Below are 16,799 nucleotides of genomic sequence, written 5' to 3'. Positions count from 1 at the left end.
CCCTCCTCCCACTGCTGCGGCCTCCCCCGGGCCGGCCGCACTCCGCGGGCTGCGGCAGCCCTCCGGAGGCCAGCTCGCCTTGCCGCCCCGGGGAGACGAAGGTGGTGGCCACCCTAGGCAGCCACGCTCCGAGCACACTCATCATATGGCGGGAAAGGGGAATAGGGGACTCGGGACCGGCGGTACCACCGCCTGCCCGTGGCATAGGGCGGCCCCACCCTCACAGCGTGCGTCTGGGGGCCTCTCCACCCACGACAGCACACCCCCACCGCCCCTCGCACAGTAAGGGGGGCAGTGCCCCATTGCCTTATATGCACTTAGCCCCGCCCACCAACCAATCAGCGGAGGCTAACGTCTCCTCTCCTGGGCTCTCATTGGCTATCTCACGGGGCCAAGTCGCCCCGCTCTCCCCACCCCGCTTCACGGCCCTTCGCGCACTGAGCGCGCGGGCGCCCCCTATCATGTTATAGATCTGGAGCCCCGCCCACCGGCCAATTCGTGAAAGCTGACGGCATGCTCCTGGGCTCTGATTGGCTGTCGGGCGGGAAGCCCCACCCCGGACGGCGCGTTACGCAGCGCGGCGGTTGGCGGCGGCGGTCAGGCGGTGGAGTAGCGACGCGCTTGGGGACCGGGAGGTGCCGGGCGAGCCCGGTAAGCGTGCGCCCTCCCCTCCCCTCCTCTTCCCCCCCCTCCCTCCCTCCCCTCCCCCCCTGTGCTGCCCTCCGCTGGCCTCCGCCTCGGGCTGGAACCGGCTCGGTCAGGCGCCGCCAGCAGGCCCGGGGCGCGGCCCCGGCTGACAGGCCCGGCGGGCGCGGCCCGGTCCGGCTCGCCGGGCCTGGTCTGGTCTGGTCTCGCAGCCGTCTAGCCTCGCCTCACGGCCCGCGCCTCTGGCCCGCAGGTTGTGCGACCGCAGCATGTCGGAGGGCGAGTCCAAGCAGGTGCCGAGCGGCGGCTCCGACTCAAAGCCGGAGTCCGCGTCGTCTGGCCCGGGAATGACCTCAGTATCTGCGCCGGTGACTTCCGCGGCGCCCCCGGAGGAGGAGGAGGAGGAGGAGAGCGAGGACGAGTCCGAGATCCTTGAGGAGTCGCCGTGCGGCCGCTGGCAGAAGCGTCGCGAGGAGGTCAGTGCTGGGGGCCGGTTCCTGGGCCTGGACCGCCGGGGTGCGTGGGGGAGCCTTGACCGAGCTGGGCGGGGCGTGGGACCCGTGCGGGCTCTTGTCTTGCCCTGCTGGCTGTCCTCCTTCCACCCGTCCCCGTGTCAGCCCGGGCCCCAGTGGCGAGGGGCTGTCACACTCCCGGGGTGGCAGGGATGTGGATAGCCCTTCGTGAGCTGCGGGGCCGTCTTTTCTCAGGCTCGGGAGCATTGGGGCCAGAGTGCGGCGGCCTGCTTTTCTCCCTGCATGTTCATTGTGCTGGAGGCTCTGCTGTACGGGTGGTGTCAGGGCCAGCTGTTGCTGCTGTGTTGAGCAGGGAGTGTCTCCAGCACTCCTATGCGCATCTCGTTTCGCAGATCTTTTGCTCTGGGAATAACAAAGAGCAATAACTAGATAGTCCTTGGTGTTCGCTAGGGAATGTGAAGTGAACAGTACCTGCTGCGGAGGCAGCCAGTTACCCAGTCTCATCGGCTTTTGAATTGTGCCTTGGTTTTGCTTTGCTTTGAAGTTTTCAATTAGGATAAAGTGTAGCCAATTCACGCATGCAGACTTGTTTCTTGGCTTGTCTGATTTGCATCCACCTCTTAGTGCATATATCAGAATTGTCCTGTGTGAAGACACAAATAGATTAGATCTTACTGTTTTGGACCTCTCCCTTTTTCCATTCTTTGCTGCGCTCTGTTTATCTTATTCGGGGCTGTCTCCACAAACTGGTTTCTGCTTCACGTTGGCTCAGTGAAACCTGCTCTGGCTGGGCAAGCTGTATAGCTGTGGTAGTTGCTGAAAGACAGAAAATGTTAACTCTAGTGCTGCGGCACAAGTGCTGATGCAGCTTTTCTCAGCCAAGTCAGGGCTGAGCATAGAGGTTTGTCTGCTTTATCCATTATTGTAGACACAGGGTAGTTCAAACTTTGGTGGTGGTGAAAGAGTCATTTATTCTGATGTAAATTTGGAGGTCAAAGTAAGGTCAAGGATTCCCCCCGCAGTTCCTTACCTTTGCTTTCTTGAAAGCTGTCTTGGTTTTGTTAACATAAGCCAAATCCTAGCATGGTGTAGTAAGAATGTGCCTTTTCTGGTGAAGCTGTATGGTTTGGGTTGCAATGGGGAGGGTGTCTGTATGAAGCTTTAATTCTATCCTCCACAATACATTCCTTACGATAACCTGAAGTGCTTTTTCCTGTGATCTGTGCTGAATTGGCACACATTGGGGAACAAAACTGATGTTCAGTTTATGTAGTTTTTTCAATATGTTTTATTTAATACTGATCATTTTGACACAGAAAGATACACTTCTTTCCAGGCTTTTCTGTAGTCTCCTACATAAATATAAGATTTGGTAGGCTCTAGTGGTTTTTTTGGATTTCAGTTTCCCCATCTGCAGACAAATTAAGGCCTGAACACAAGAAGTTCCTTAAAATTTTAATTACTGTCTTCTAGCTTGAGAACAAGAGTGGCTGGTTGGTTTGAGGGCAGACTGCCTCTGTGTGTTGGACATATGAGCTTTGTTCCACCTTACAGATAGAGGAATGACTGGTGAAGGCCACAAAATGAATTGTTGACTGGCCTGGGGTAAACTTGGGGCCTCTGGTTCTCGAGTCTTCATCCGTCAAGGTTGCACTGCCTCACTGCAGGAAGTGCTGATTCGGTGCTGACTGATACCTGCTGCAATTGCCCGCGTGTGGGCCCTATGTCTCACATGTATATGAAAAACACAGGCTTCTAGTGATCATGCAGTTAAATTCTGTTTTGTCTCTTAATCTTGCCTGTAAGTTTGTGGCTTGATTAGGTCCAAGCTTGAGGAGTGGCACTCATTCACTTTAACCATATGACATCATACTCTTTTTGCTGTCTTCAGCTTTTGGACTGATCTGTGCCCTGGAGTAAACTCTCCCACTGCAGATGTTCCAGCATGAAATTTATTTTGGAATAACAGCTTTACTTTCTGAGCATCCGAGTATATCAGAGTAAAGCATCTCTCGTGCCAGAGTGGTGTCCCTGTAAAGGGCTGTTAGTGTGACGGCTCAGTCAGTTGATGCTCGTTATTCCGGTCAGTGCAGCTGTGTAGACAGGCTCTTACTCGCTACCCCTCGGCAGGGAGGAGGTGTTACTCCATGGAGAAGGGACGTGCCACCCCCTCTCCTGGGGATGCAATCCTGATTCTTTATCTCAGCAATACCTTCTCTGGATGCTGAATTTGGCAGCCACCTTGGAAGCAACTTAATGTGATAATCTGGAGAGAAAACAGCACGTGTGATCGTGGACAGAGTAAGGTTGTATGCACTACATGTAGTCTGGTATTCCCTGGATATTACGTTCTTTACTTCTTGCTTTGAGTTGCATATGTGTAGGTGCATTCGGAAATGTAATAACCTCACTTTTTTTTTTAATTTATTTTTAATAGCTGTAGACTCTTTGTAATCAACTTCCTAGAAGAGAGGTGATGTTGCACAGAGGCTGCGCAGAGAGGGGCCCTGTGAATCTGAGGGAGCAGGCCGTCTCTGTGAACAGGAAGGGTGTAAGTGCTCAGGCTATTTACTGTAAATTAGCAGATTTCAGCAGAATAAGCCGCAGTGTGATTCCTGAGCACGTCTGCCACCTGCCTGTGCCGCCGTGGTGGGTTCTGGGCACAAAATGGTCGTGGGGTGGCAGAACAGCCCGCAGTGGCTGTGCCAGTCCCACTGCTTCCCTGCTGCCTTCTCCGAGGCGCTCAGAAGCGTTTCTCCGCCCGAGGCAAGCCGTCCTCGCGCCCTCCCGAGCACCCCGGCGCAGAGCGCACAGCGCGCCGCGCCGCCAGCCCTACCGGGCCTTGGGAAGGCCGCGGCGCGGGCACCGGCCGGGGCGCCGCTGGCGGGGCGGGGCGGCTCCCCGAAGGACGGCCGCTCCAGCCAATGGCAGGGGGCGGGAAGCGTTACATCACCAGCGCCAGCTCCCATAGGCTGCTCGTGCCGGCGGCGGCTCCGTCGGTGTTCGGCTCCCGGCTGTGGCTCGGTGCCTGTGCCGGGCCGGGGCTAGGGGAGCGGGTCCCGGGGGAAGGGCCTGCTCTGACAGAGCAGTCGAGCGGGAGCTGCCGGAGCGCTGCCTCCTCTGTGCGGGGCTTATGCCCGGAGCCCCCGTTGCTCGCTCCGTCTTTGTTCCGCTGCAGTGATCCCAGTCACATGGGAGCTCAGCAGCCCTAACCGATGCCCGGGTTCTCTAGCACACGGGGCACTCGCCAGCGCATCGGGCTTAGTGTGCTCGATTTGCGTGCAGAGTAAGTTAGCAAATCAGCAGAGGCTATCTTGGGGAGTATGTGTGGGGGGAAGTTTCAGTTGTTAGCGCAATCAAGTTAGCGGGATTGTGAATTGGTCATATTTTAGCTACAGCAGCCTAGGCTAAACTATATCGACTAATATAACTTAAAATGTATTAGTTCACAAGGGGAAAATAACACCAGGTGCAAGTCTAAACTGGGAGAAGAGTATCTGGAGAGCAGCCCTACAGAAAGGGATCTGGGGGTGCTGGTCAGCAGCAGGGTCAATAGGAGCCAGCAGTGTGCCCTGGCAGCCCAGAGGGCAAACTGCATCCTGGGGGGCATCAAACACAGCATAACCAGCCAGTCAAGAGAGGGGATTGTCCCGCTGTATTCAGTGTTGGTGCAGCCTCACGTGAAGTACTGTGTGCAGTTCTGGGCCCTCACCATTTGAGAAGGATGTGAAGGTCCTCGAATGTGTCCAGAGGAGGCCAACAAAGCTGGTGACGGGGCTGGAAGGCATGTCTTCTGAGGAGCGGCTGAGGACTCTGGGTTTGTCTCGTTTGGAGAGAAGGAGGCTGAGGGGTGTCCTCATTGCTCTCTACAGCTTCCTGAGGAGGGGATGTGGAGAGGGGTGTGCTGATCCCTTCTCCTTGGGATCCAGGGACAGGACGCCTGGGAATGGCTCAAAGCTGCGCCAGGGGAGGTTCAGACTGGACATGAGGAAGCATTTCTTTACCGAGAGGGTGGTCAAACCCTGGATCAGGCTTCCTGGAGAGGTGGTTGATGCCCCAAGCCTGTCAGTGTTTAAGAGGCATTTGGACAATGCCCTTAATAATACGCTTTAACTTGCTGAGGCAGTTGGACCAGATGATCCTTGTAGTTCCCTTCCCATTGAACTATTCTATTCTATTCCTGCTTAAACTTAAAATGTAAAAAAGGGTTGTGTTGAATTCATTGATTGTAATTTTCCCTAGAGACAGGGAGCTTCTGTAGCGCAGTGTGTAATTGCTGTGAAAGTTCAGAGTAGTCTTTTAAAATTAAATGCTACTGTGAAATTTTTAATTAAGAACCTATTTTAACTAGATAGAGAACACTTACCTTCACCAAAGTTCTCTTCTTTGTGGAATGTTTAATGAATAGTGCATATGGTCATGCTTTGATATACCTTAAGGGTGAAGTTGCTGCCAGAGTGAGATGGCTGGGAGGGGGAGGGTGGAGGGTAAAGTGGCTCATCCCATAGGACACTTATTTTCTGTTGGTTAAACAACTTATACAAGAGAAGACGTAGTATCACTCTGCTCTTTCCTGCACTGTATAACCAAAGTGAGTGTTTTCAGGTATCTCTGCTGTCCTTAAGCGCTGCAGGAACCGTGACAATCTGCTTTCTTGTGCTGCTGCTGTGTATACATCGCAAGCGTGGGTCTCCTGGTGTGTTGCAAACTGTTGCTTTCCTACCTGAGCTGAATCCCTCTCTGCGATTGTCACCATGCTCCTGGTCGCTCTCCTAACATATACAAGGGTGAGGCTTTAGTTTCTGCAAGGAGCTGAAGATAAACTTTTAACAGGGGAATCTTGTCTCATGACAGACAGGCATAGAGAAAGGACCCACAGCTTGAGGTTAGGGGAATCGCAGGAGGGAGAGACTGAGGCTGACAGGCTCTCCAAGCTTGTGCTTGCCTTGGTCCCTTTTGGCTTTTCTCCCTGACAAAAACCTCTTTTTCTGCTGTCCCCATGTGACACTCCCATTTTCTTCTTTTGGTCAGCACGCATGCATAATTTATTTTTCTTGGGTTGTCCAACTATCTTCAGAATTATCTGCTATGCCTCCAAGGAATAGAAACTTCATAATAGAGATGGATTGCAGCGACACTCTTGCAGTTCATTTTTAGACTCCTGCCACTGGCTGGTATTAAACCTGAAAGCAAGAGCTTGGACTCAGTGCCTACTGTCCCTGAGAGCTACACAGATCATACAGAAAAGTGGCCCAAACATAATTGTAGGAAAACTTGTGCTCTGCTGCAGCAGAATCTTTTTTTAATTTTCATTCCAGTATTACTGTGTTGGGCTTGGCAAGCTCATGTTAGTGGGAGGGACTTAACCATTCACTTAGATGGTCCTATAGTTTGTCATATGTTTAATAGCGATCTATTGACCATATTTCTTTCTATGCCTTTTCTGGGTAGGAAAACACTGTGTGATTGCACAAGCCAAGACTTATTATTATAAGTACTTTGTTGTCATCTTTGTAACATGTAACAGTAAATAACCCATTTAGTGCTATTGAATGAATCTGTATCATATTGTGCATGTGAGAACAAGCAGGTTCCCTTTTAGGTATGTGTATGAGTATGTCTGTCATGGTTAAGAGAGAGAAAAGGACCGAGCAGACTTGGGTATGCTAGGCTTCTTCTTCTCCAGGCTCCTTGTAAGGTATAGTCAATTGTGGTACAGCTCTTGCCAAATGCTGCTTTGTGCCCTGATACAGAAGACTTTGCAAGGATGTGAAGCCTGGCACTTACAGGAGAAAAGAGAGATAATAGGAGAAAGGGTACTGGTCTCTGCTTAAATACCTTTGCCCTTTCCCTGAGGATATGTCAGGCTGCTCAAGATTAGTGGGAGAACCTTGTACCATTCTTGCAGTCCTGCTTGCATTCAGTCCCTTGACTGGGAACTTGCCCAAGTGCTGACTCACTCAGTCCTGTGTGGATGGCAGATGTAGGGGTTGTGCTTCTTTCCTACAGATTCTAAAATCTTGGGGGTGATTTCTGGGGTGGCTGAAAGGTGATGTTTGAGCTCTTGCTAGCCATCAACAACCTCCCTTGAGAAAGAAATGACCTTGTGGTTTTCTGATTGTTGTCCTGTGCTTGAAGTATTACTAACTTTTTTGCAAGCTCAGCTGCTGGAGCACTTTCCACATTATGCCCCTGTTTCAGTGGCTGCTGAGATCGAGAGGTTCTTTTTTGGCTCATCCCTGGAGGCAAATCTCTTGTATATAAGTGTGTCTGTGCATACAGTGGTTGCTATGTTGATTAATTCTTGATTTCCTATCTCTGGTGTTTTCCACTGTCAGGTAAACTAGATGAAATGTGCAGTCCTTCATAGCTTCCTTTACTGTGACGTGCAGACTAAGACAGGATGACGAAGTTCCACATGGACCTGGGTTTCAGGTCAGGTGCAGAACTTGAGGACCAGTATTTGAGGCAGCATGCACTGTGCCTGTGGGTATGTCTGAGCTCAGTGTTTAGTCTTGCTGTTCTTCATTGTATACCGTTGTTGGAAGTTCAGAAAATTAATACAGGCACCACCACTGTCTTTACTACACTGCCATTAGTTTGCTTCTCCTTTTCTTATGGAAGACCTTGCTGTCATTTGGATAAAGTGGTTCCCAGCTGTTCAGGGGGCCCTTGATGGCTAGGTGGTGGGATGTTACAGCTGAATTTTTAGTGCTTGGGCTAACATATGCTCTTGATCGATGCTAGTGCTATGAAATGTTAAGGAAAGAGCTGTGGTTCATGATGAGCTGAACCCAGAAAGACATGAAATGGGTCTGCATCTTTATTTTACCTCTTTGTTGTCTTTTCACTCCTAGAGGGAATCTTAGTTTCTTGAATTATTTTTCATCTGGAGCCAGTTGATGACTTTCGCACCTCTGGATTTGTATTTCTTCAAGGAGACAGTGCAGGATTTTTGGAGAGAAAATGCCACTAGACCGGGTGTTTGGATTCTGTAATGCTTGAGTCTGATTTCTTAGCCGCTGTTGTGACTGGAAAGAAACTTGCTGAGGTAGTAACAGATAAGCACCAGTCTTTCTTTTCCTATCACACATCTGAGTTTCTGTATGTGGGAAAGTGAGGCATTGTTCCTTGGGAAGGTGGCATTTGAGATGCTCTGAGCTTTGGATTCTGCTGCTGGAGAGAAGACGGGTTGCAGAGATTCTCAAAGCAAACTAGTGTTAGGAGGGCTACCAGCTTTTTGACAGGCTTTGGCAATGGACCTGTTTTTTTCTAGCTGGTGGAGAAAACTAATGCCATGCTGTAGTTTTTATGATTTTACTTGACCATTGGGAAGATACTCAAAAGGGGGAGTATGTGCAACCTTTTAACGTTTTTATTGGCTCATCTGGGGGCTTCCTGGAAGGAATGAACCCGTTGAGATGTGCTTGAATGAGATGAGGGGCACTGCAGGATGTAGAGGGAATTGAGCCTTTGTCTTGGGCCTGTTGTCTGCAGACCCATTATGTTCTTGCTTATTGACTGTAACAGTCAGCTGGCAGCTTGCTTAGGGCTGCCCCAGCCAGCATCACTTCTCAGCCTTTATGCTGCCTCAGTGGGGGAGCAGGCGCAGCCAGAGCAGCTGCCTGCTGCTTTTCTAGCCTTCCTTGGTGTTTAGAGGTGCTAGTTACACTCCAGCTGCCTGTGACTGAGGGACAGGGTTTGCTCTGCGTTCTTTACAGAGCTGTTCTAAAAATAACATGGTCCATGTAGCTTACTAGCAGCACCAAAGCCTTCCCCTTGTCAGACTTCTGTCTCTTTAGATCTGTATTGGGAGGCCCAGGGGAAGTGATCACAATATCATGGTTGGTGCTGTTTTGGTGGGGGTCAGATGTTAGACAGGCTTAAACTTGGGAAGGAACTTACTGCTGGGCCAGTGGAGGTGAGAGGCTGCTTGCCGTCTCTGACTCCAGGTCCTGCCTGCAGTGAGGCTCTGTGGGAAATCCTGAGACACAGTGAAAGCATGGCCAGTGACAAATAGGTTAGTGCAAATGGGAGCACGGTGCTTCTCCAAGCATCCCATGTTAACCCAGGTGACATGAATAACCATATCCTGTTTCTAAGGATCAGTGCTTGGGGAAAATCTCATTTCACGGGTGTCTCTAGTACCTGTCTCCCAGGCCCTCTTGTCTCTGCAAAATCTGGCCCCAAGACCTCTTGTCCTAACTTTCTGGCTAGTCTGGCTTGTGGTTCACCAGCAGATCTATGTGGTTGTGTGTGCACATACACAGACAGTAAGGAGCACACTTGCACAGAAAATAGTTTGAAAAATAATTTAATAAAAAGTCAGTTCAGGTGGTGGTGATCAGGCACAGGACTTGGCTAGCGACTCATCTTGATCCTTCTCTTTCCACACTTCTGGCCCTTCCCTCAAACATCCCATGAATATTGTACCTAAATCCTCTTGTTTGATCCCGAAATTTCCTGTTTCCAACATCCCATTACAAGTCCTGTATTCCTTTACACAGCGTCTCCACTTGGCTTGCATAATATTGCTGGAGGGGTTTCTCCTGTTGAATTGCCTAGGTGGTTTTCCTAATAGGGACAATGACTTAATTGCTCACCTTTGTGGCCTTGGGAGTCCTCCGTTCAGTGTTTCATCCATCATGGATTAGGCTGTCTGGGTTCCTTGCCCTGTTGTGGTTCTGATCACTGATGTGGTTCTTGCTTCTATTTTGAATAGCCCTTACCCAGATATCTTTCCACAGCAGTTTGATGAAACTTTTTTGGCCTGTTACGTCAGGGAGACTTCTGCAGCTCTGTCTGGAGTTGAGTGAACAACTGTTACAATGCAGAAAGCGGAAAAATACAACTTTGAAAATTGTGATTACAGCAGTAGCAAGAATAAAGAGAAAATGTGTAATTACAATACTCCCCTTCCAGATAGAAAATGAGTATCTCATGAATACGTGGAATTCTGCTCTAGCTTTTTCATGTTTAGGTGGCAGAGCCAGAGTTTCTGCTGTTAAACCACCAAATAAGAAAGTCAACAGGAGAAGAATGGAAGAAAGACTAAGATGTTTTGCTGTGACACATTCTTGCAATAATCAGCAGTTGAGGAAATTTGAGTCAGGTAGTGTATGTGGACTATTGTGTTTAGTAGTTGCAAATGCATACGTTTCAGATAGCTAGTTCAATTTCAACTTGAAGCCATTTTTACTTCTGATATATATCCGATGGTAGTCAGCTTTACAGTTTAATTCTTATTTTTTTTATATATATATATATGTCAGGATCAAGTGCATTCTCTTTAAAATGTGATGTTTCCTCACTTCATTGGCTGCTTTTTTGCTCCTGTATTATCAGAAATGTGAAATAATTACTTTCTATTTGTATTCTGTGTGCCGTGAGTGATTTTTACAAGCCTATTCAAGATTTGTACTTACAGCAGTATACCAATTTTTATGGCATTTTCTATTCCTTTCCTTGTAATTCCTAATATTGATCTTTTAACACCTCCTAAGACTAAGTGATTTTTTCAGTTATTTGCAGTGATTGGAAGATCTCTCTACCAAGTGAAAGTGTCACAGAATAACAGCATGGGCTAGCACAGAACAAAAGTAGCTAACTTGCAGTTTATCCTGTCTGGTTTTTTTTTTTCCCCCTCCTCATGGTGTTTTGTATTACTGGCACTCATCTGAGCGTACTACCCCTGGGTTCAGTACTGAGAACTTCCTGAACCTCCCAGTCAGTTGTATTTCCGACAGCTCATATCCCTGAGGACAATCTGTGCTATGTCCTTGGTGTTGTATGTTTGACGTTTTGATAACGATACAGGGGTGATAATAGTACAGTAGAGATAGAGGTACTGGTGAGTTACCATAACCTTCCTGATGGACTTCTATCTGAATGTTTTTTATTTGTAGGACATCAGGTTTTTTTTTCACACTCCTTTATTTATTTTGCTGTTTCTGTTTCTCTTTGGGAGTTAGGGATGGGGAATTCATTGCCTCCTCCTACTTCCATAGTGCAGCTCAGTAAGATTGAACTCTCTTTGACTCCATTGGATTGCTCATTTGTTTCGAAGCGCGAAATGAAAGCATTTGTCTCTTTGGGCTCATAGTAGGCAACTTATGTGTTTGTTTCTGGTATCCGTTAAATGGATGGGAATGATGCATGTCTCCCTGTGGGATATCAAGAGCAGTGCTCTGCTCAGAGCAACTTGACTCTTGTAATACTTTTTTTTTAAGTTGCTAATTACTGACTGGAGAGTTATGTGACATGAATTTTTAGTGAAGCCTGTCCCTCAGTATGTTGTTTAACCAGAACTGTCAAAATGCGTTTGGAGAGGCTGGATTGGCCACTGGGCTACAGTCTGTGTGACGGTGGTATGATTCAAAAATCACTGCTTTTCTGACAGAACAGTTCCTGTTCCCACTGTGTCGTGGTTTAATCTCAGTTGGCAACTAAGCACCACGCAGCCGCTCGCTCACTCCCCCCCGGTGGGATGGGGGAGAGAATCGGAAGGGTAAAAGTGAGAAAAACTTGTGGGTTGAGATAAAGACAGTTTAATAGGTAAAGCAAAAGCCACGCATGCAAGCAAAGCAAAACAAGGAATTCATTCACTACTTCCCATGGGCAGGCAGGTGTTCAGCCATCTCCAGGAAAGCAGGGCTCCATCACGCGTAACAGTTACTTGGGAAGACAAACGCCATCACTCCAAACGTCCCCCCCTTCCTTCTTCTTCCCCCAGCTTTATATACTGAGCATGACGTCACATGGTATGGAATATCCCTTTGGTCAGTTTGGGTCAGCTGTCCTGGCTGTGCCCCCTCCCAGCTTCTTGTGCACCTCCAGCCTTCTCAGTTGGTAGAGCATGGGAAGCTGAAAAGTCCTTGACTAGTGTAAACATTACCTAGCAACAACTAAAACATCGCTGTGTTATCAACATTGTTCTCACCCTAAATCCAAAACACAGCACTGTACCAGCTACTAGGAAGGAAATTAACTCTATCCCTGCCAAAACCAGGACACACTGACAGGATGGAACTGAGCTCCTTGAACAGTTTCCTGGCTCTGAGCTGTGCTTTGCCCTTTGTAGTCCTGCTGCGTGGGCCAGCATGGAGCAGGAATCTCTTGGAGGTGGCAGGGACACTTACTGTGTGTGCTTAAAAAGTATGTCTGGTTTTGGCTTGTTTCTCAAGACAGCATCTCCTGAGCTGTTGCATGTATATCCTCAGGATATTCAGCCCCCTGAACTGGAAGACAGGGACGGCGATCAGGATAAACCCTCCATAATCCAAGAGGAAGCAGTTAACGACCTGCTACGCCACCTGGACACTCACAAGTCTATGGGGCCAGATGGGATCCACCCGAGAGTGCTGAGGGAGCTGGCGGAGGAGCTTGCTAAGCCACTCTCCATCATTTATCAGCAGTCCTGGTTAATGGGGGAGGTCCTGGATGACTGGAGGCTTGCCAATGTGACGCCCATCTACAAGAAGGGCCGGAAGGAGGATCCAGGGAACTACAGGCCTGTCAGCCTGACCTCGGTGCCGGGGAAGGTTATGGAGCGGTTCATCTTGAGGGCGCTCACAAGGCATGAGTGGGACAACCAGGGGATCCGGCCTAGCCAGCACGGATTCATGAAAGGCAGGTCCTGCTTGACCAACCTGATCTCCTTCTATGACCAGGTGACCCGCCTAGTGGATGAGGGAAAGGCTGTGGATGTGGTCTACCTGGACTTCAGTAAGGCCTTTGACACTGTCTCCCACAGCATTCTCCTAAAGAAGCTGGCAGCTCACGGCTTAGACAGGTGTACTCTGCGCTGGGTCAAAAACTGGCTGGACGGCCGGGCCCAGAGAGTTGTGGTGAATGGAGTTACATCCAGTTGGCGGCCGGTCACGAGCGGTGTTCCCCAGGGCTCAGTACTGGGGCCGGTCTTGTTTAATATCTTTATCGATGATCTGGATGAGGGGATTGAGTGCACCCTCAGTCAGTTTGCAGACGACACCAAGTTGGGTGGGAGTGTTGACCTGCTCGAGGGTAGGAAGGCTCTGCAGAGGGACCTGGACAGGCTGGATCGATGGGCTGAGGCCAATTGTATGAGATTCAACAAGGCCAAGTGCCGGGTCCTGCACTTCGGCCACAACAACCCCATGCAGCGCTACAGGCTTGGGGAAGAGTGGCTGGAAAGCTGCCCAGCAGAGAAGGACCTGGGGGTGCTGGTTGACAGCCGGCTGAACATGAGCCGGCAGTGTGCCCAGGCGGCCAAGAAGGCCAATGGCATCCTGGCCTGTATCAGAAATAGTGTGGCCAGCAGGAGCAGGGAAGCGATCGTGCCCCTGTACTCGGCACTGGTGAGGCCACACCTCGAATACTGTGTTCAGTTTTGGGCCCCTCACTACAAGAAGGACATTGAGGTGCTGGAGGGTGTCCAGAGAAGGGCAACGAGGCTGGTGAGGGGTCTGGAGAACAAGTCTGATGAGGAGCGGCTGAGGGAACTGGGACTGTTTAGCCTGGAGAAAAGGAGGCTGAGGGAAGACCTCATCGCTCTCTACAACTACCTGAAAGGAGGTTGTAGCGAGGTGGGTGTTGGTCTCTTCTCCCAAGTAACTAGCGATAGGACGAGAGGAAATGGCCTCAAGTTGCACCAGGGGAGTTTTAGATTGGATGTGAGGAAAAATGTCTTTACTGAAAGAGTGGTTAAACATTGGACCAGGCTGCCCAGGGAAGTGGTGGAGTCCCCATCCCTGGAAGTATTTAAAAGACGAGTAGATGAGGCACTTAGGGACATGGTTTAGTGGGCATGGTGGTGTTGGGTCAACGGTTGGACTCGATCTTAGAGGCCTTTTCCAACCTTAATGATTCTATAATTCTATGTGAAATTACAAGGGAGGGCAAGCTCCAACTCATGGTAGACTTTTAATTCTGTGTTTAAATGGTCAAGATTTGTTCGTTTGGTTACACAGACCACCTTATTGCTAATGTATTTTATCTTATTACTCGTTCCAGTGTGTAACTGTCTGGAAGAACCAACTGTTGCATTGGTGATGGTCAGACGTTCTTTTCCTTGTACTTTTGATTGATGTATGAATTGGTTTGTATAGCCATGGTAATAATTGACATTTCCTTTCCTTGAGATTGTTATATTACACTGGTGGTTTAACCCCAGCAGGCAACTAGGCACCACACAGCTTCTTGCTCAATCCCCCCCCAGCGGGATGGGGAAGAGAATTGAAAGAGTAAAAGTGAGAAAACTTGTGGGTTGAGATAAAAACAGTTTAATAGGTAAAGCAAAAGCCGTGCACGCAAGCAAAGCAGAACAAGGAATTAATTCACTCCTTCCCACTGGCAGGCAGGTGTTCAGCCATCTCCAGGAAAGCAGGGCTCCATCATGTGTAACAGTTACTTGGGAAGACAAACGCCATCACTCTGAATGTCCCCCCCCCTTCCTTCTTCTTCCCCAGCTTTTTATGCTGAGCATGATGTCATATGATACAGAATATCCCTTTGGTCAGTTTGGGTCAGCTGTCCTGGCTGTGCCCCCTCCCAACTTCTTGTGCACCCCCAGCCACTCGCTGGTGGGGTGGGGAGCAAAGGCCTTGACTCTGTTTTAGTTACTGCTGGGCAATGCTGACACATCTCTGTATTATCAACACTGTTTCTAGCACAAATCCAAAACATAGCTCCATGCTAGCTACTGTGAAGAAAATTAATTCCATCCCAGCTAAAACCAGCACAACTAGTTATTTTAATTTTTTTTTAATTAACGCCTTTCAAGCATTTTACTACCATGAATATAATTGCAAAGGCCAGTGCTGTCAGTTTAATTAAAACGTGAAGTAGGCTTGCTTCTTTGTTTGTTGGACTTTTTTTTTTTTCCTTTTGCCTGCAGTGGATCTTGCATTCTTTGATTTTGTTCCACTCTAGATTAGCTTCAAATCTCTGAGACAGCTGCTTTTGTTTCCTCTTTCTGTTGGTAAATATGCTACTTTTTGTTTTGCCACAGTTCAGTGAGAAGTAATGTTCCTCTGTGGTCCAGCTACTGTCTTCTGCAGGTATACTATCTCTGTTCACAAGCATTTGCCAAGCTGGTTGAGCAGGGCTTTGATCTTTTTCTCTGGCCTAAACAAGTGGCCAGGGTAACTTTTTAACATATTCATGCTACTCTTGCAGAGAGTATACTGCTTGTCGTAAGTGTTTGGCCTAATGTGCTGCCATTCCTGATCTCTTTTCTTCAATGTGCAGTTTCATTCTGTACTGATATTCTAATTATTGTGGTTTTTTTCCAATTTTTATACATTTTTTCTTGATTGTAAATCATTGCTGTCACTTGTGGCTTAGGCTGTATTTTTATTTTTTTCTTTTTTAATTGACAGATCATGTGAACTATATAATGTCTCTCCAGAAGTCTGTGTCCTTTCAGTGATAGGCATCCAGATGTTTGAGAGCTATGGAAAATATATGCATTGGACAATTGGAATAACCTGCCTAAGGGAAATATATCTTCCGAACTTTTTTCCCTTAGAGCTATGTTATGCCTTGAAGTAATAGCATTTAAATCTCTTTCCCCCACTCCCCTTTAATTACTTAAATTCACTTGAAATTCTTCTTGAGTTTCTTTACCTCCTGTTTATATGGACAAAGAGCTACATTAGTATTTCTGCTGTAAGTTTTTTGTGGTTGTAGAACTGCTTCCTCTGTCTTACCTCAAAAACTCCTGCAAAACTGAGTTCAGTTAAAAAAAAATCTTCCTTCATAGTTTAAAAGCTGCCTAGTCTATGTGGGCTTTCTGGGAAAGAAACATTTCAGAGTAATACATTATCTCTAGGAACACAGGGTATTTTATTTGAGCCAGTCTTCTTTTGTCGTTTCATCAGCATAGTTCATGGGCAGCTTGTTGTCTTTGGTCTGGATCATAAAAGACCACTGAAAATTAAACAAGTTAAACCAGTCAGTCTTAAATTACTTGACAAAGCTTGCAGGAAGTTAGGGCAAAGTAAGGAGACAACCTGCATCATCTTCATCCTGTGTTGATGCCCAGGTTGTGAGCACTCTTCAAGGCGAGAACAGTATTTCTGCTGTCTCTTCAGGGCATGGGTGTACCAGGCTACGTACGTTGCTGGTTGCACTCCTTACCCTTCAGGGCAAGCCATGGAAGGCAGCATTTTGAATGTGCCGTTTTTATTTCCTCTTGCTCAGTCAGGCTTGTGGAGAAGTTGAAATTTATATTCCTACAACTACTTCTGTTTACAATAGTATTAACTGCCACATTGCTTCCAAATTGTGACCTGTTAAGCTTGCAACCATCCATCAATTACCAATAGCTGCTCAGAGGCAACGTCTGGCCGTAACCCTCAGGAAGGTACAGGGCAAGTGCCAGAACATGCTTTCATGGGGGTTTAGGATTCTGCTTTGCTGAGCATGGGGAGGGATTATGTGGAACAGTGATTTGGCAACCTGAACAGAGGAGGAATTTGCTGTCACCTCTTCAGTTGTCTGTCTGCATTTTTCCCCTTTTACTCTTCTGCCCAAGCTGTTGAATCTCCTCTTGAACTGAGAATTACCATCAGTGTGTCAGATGGGTTTGGTGTCTTGAGTCATATCTGGTGCCCTGACATATTGCCTATGAGTCATGGGAATTATTTACGTTTGGTAAACCTGCCCAGAAATGGGAGATGATATGATAAATCCACATCTACT

The 16,799-nt window shown here is 48.3% G+C and overlaps 1 protein-coding gene across 1 annotated transcript in view; it reads left to right on the top strand.

The window, feature by feature from the left end:
* Positions 1-588: 588 nt before the first annotated feature.
* NRBP1 (nuclear receptor binding protein 1) overlaps positions 589-16,799 on the top strand; it is a 47,274-nt gene continuing 31,063 nt past the window's right edge. The window contains exons 1-2 of the mRNA XM_076332411.1: positions 589-651; positions 899-1,121. Coding sequence (XP_076188526.1) covers positions 915-1,121 — 207 coding nt within the window. The 5' untranslated portion in view covers positions 589-651; positions 899-914. The remainder of the gene's footprint in view (positions 652-898; positions 1,122-16,799) is intronic.

Source organism: Aptenodytes patagonicus, chromosome 3 (assembly GCF_965638725.1).
Source record: "Aptenodytes patagonicus chromosome 3, bAptPat1.pri.cur, whole genome shotgun sequence".
Lineage (NCBI taxonomy): Eukaryota > Metazoa > Chordata > Aves > Sphenisciformes > Spheniscidae > Aptenodytes > Aptenodytes patagonicus.
Note: the sequence above shows the minus strand (reverse complement) of the source record. Positions and strands in the feature narration are given on the sequence as shown.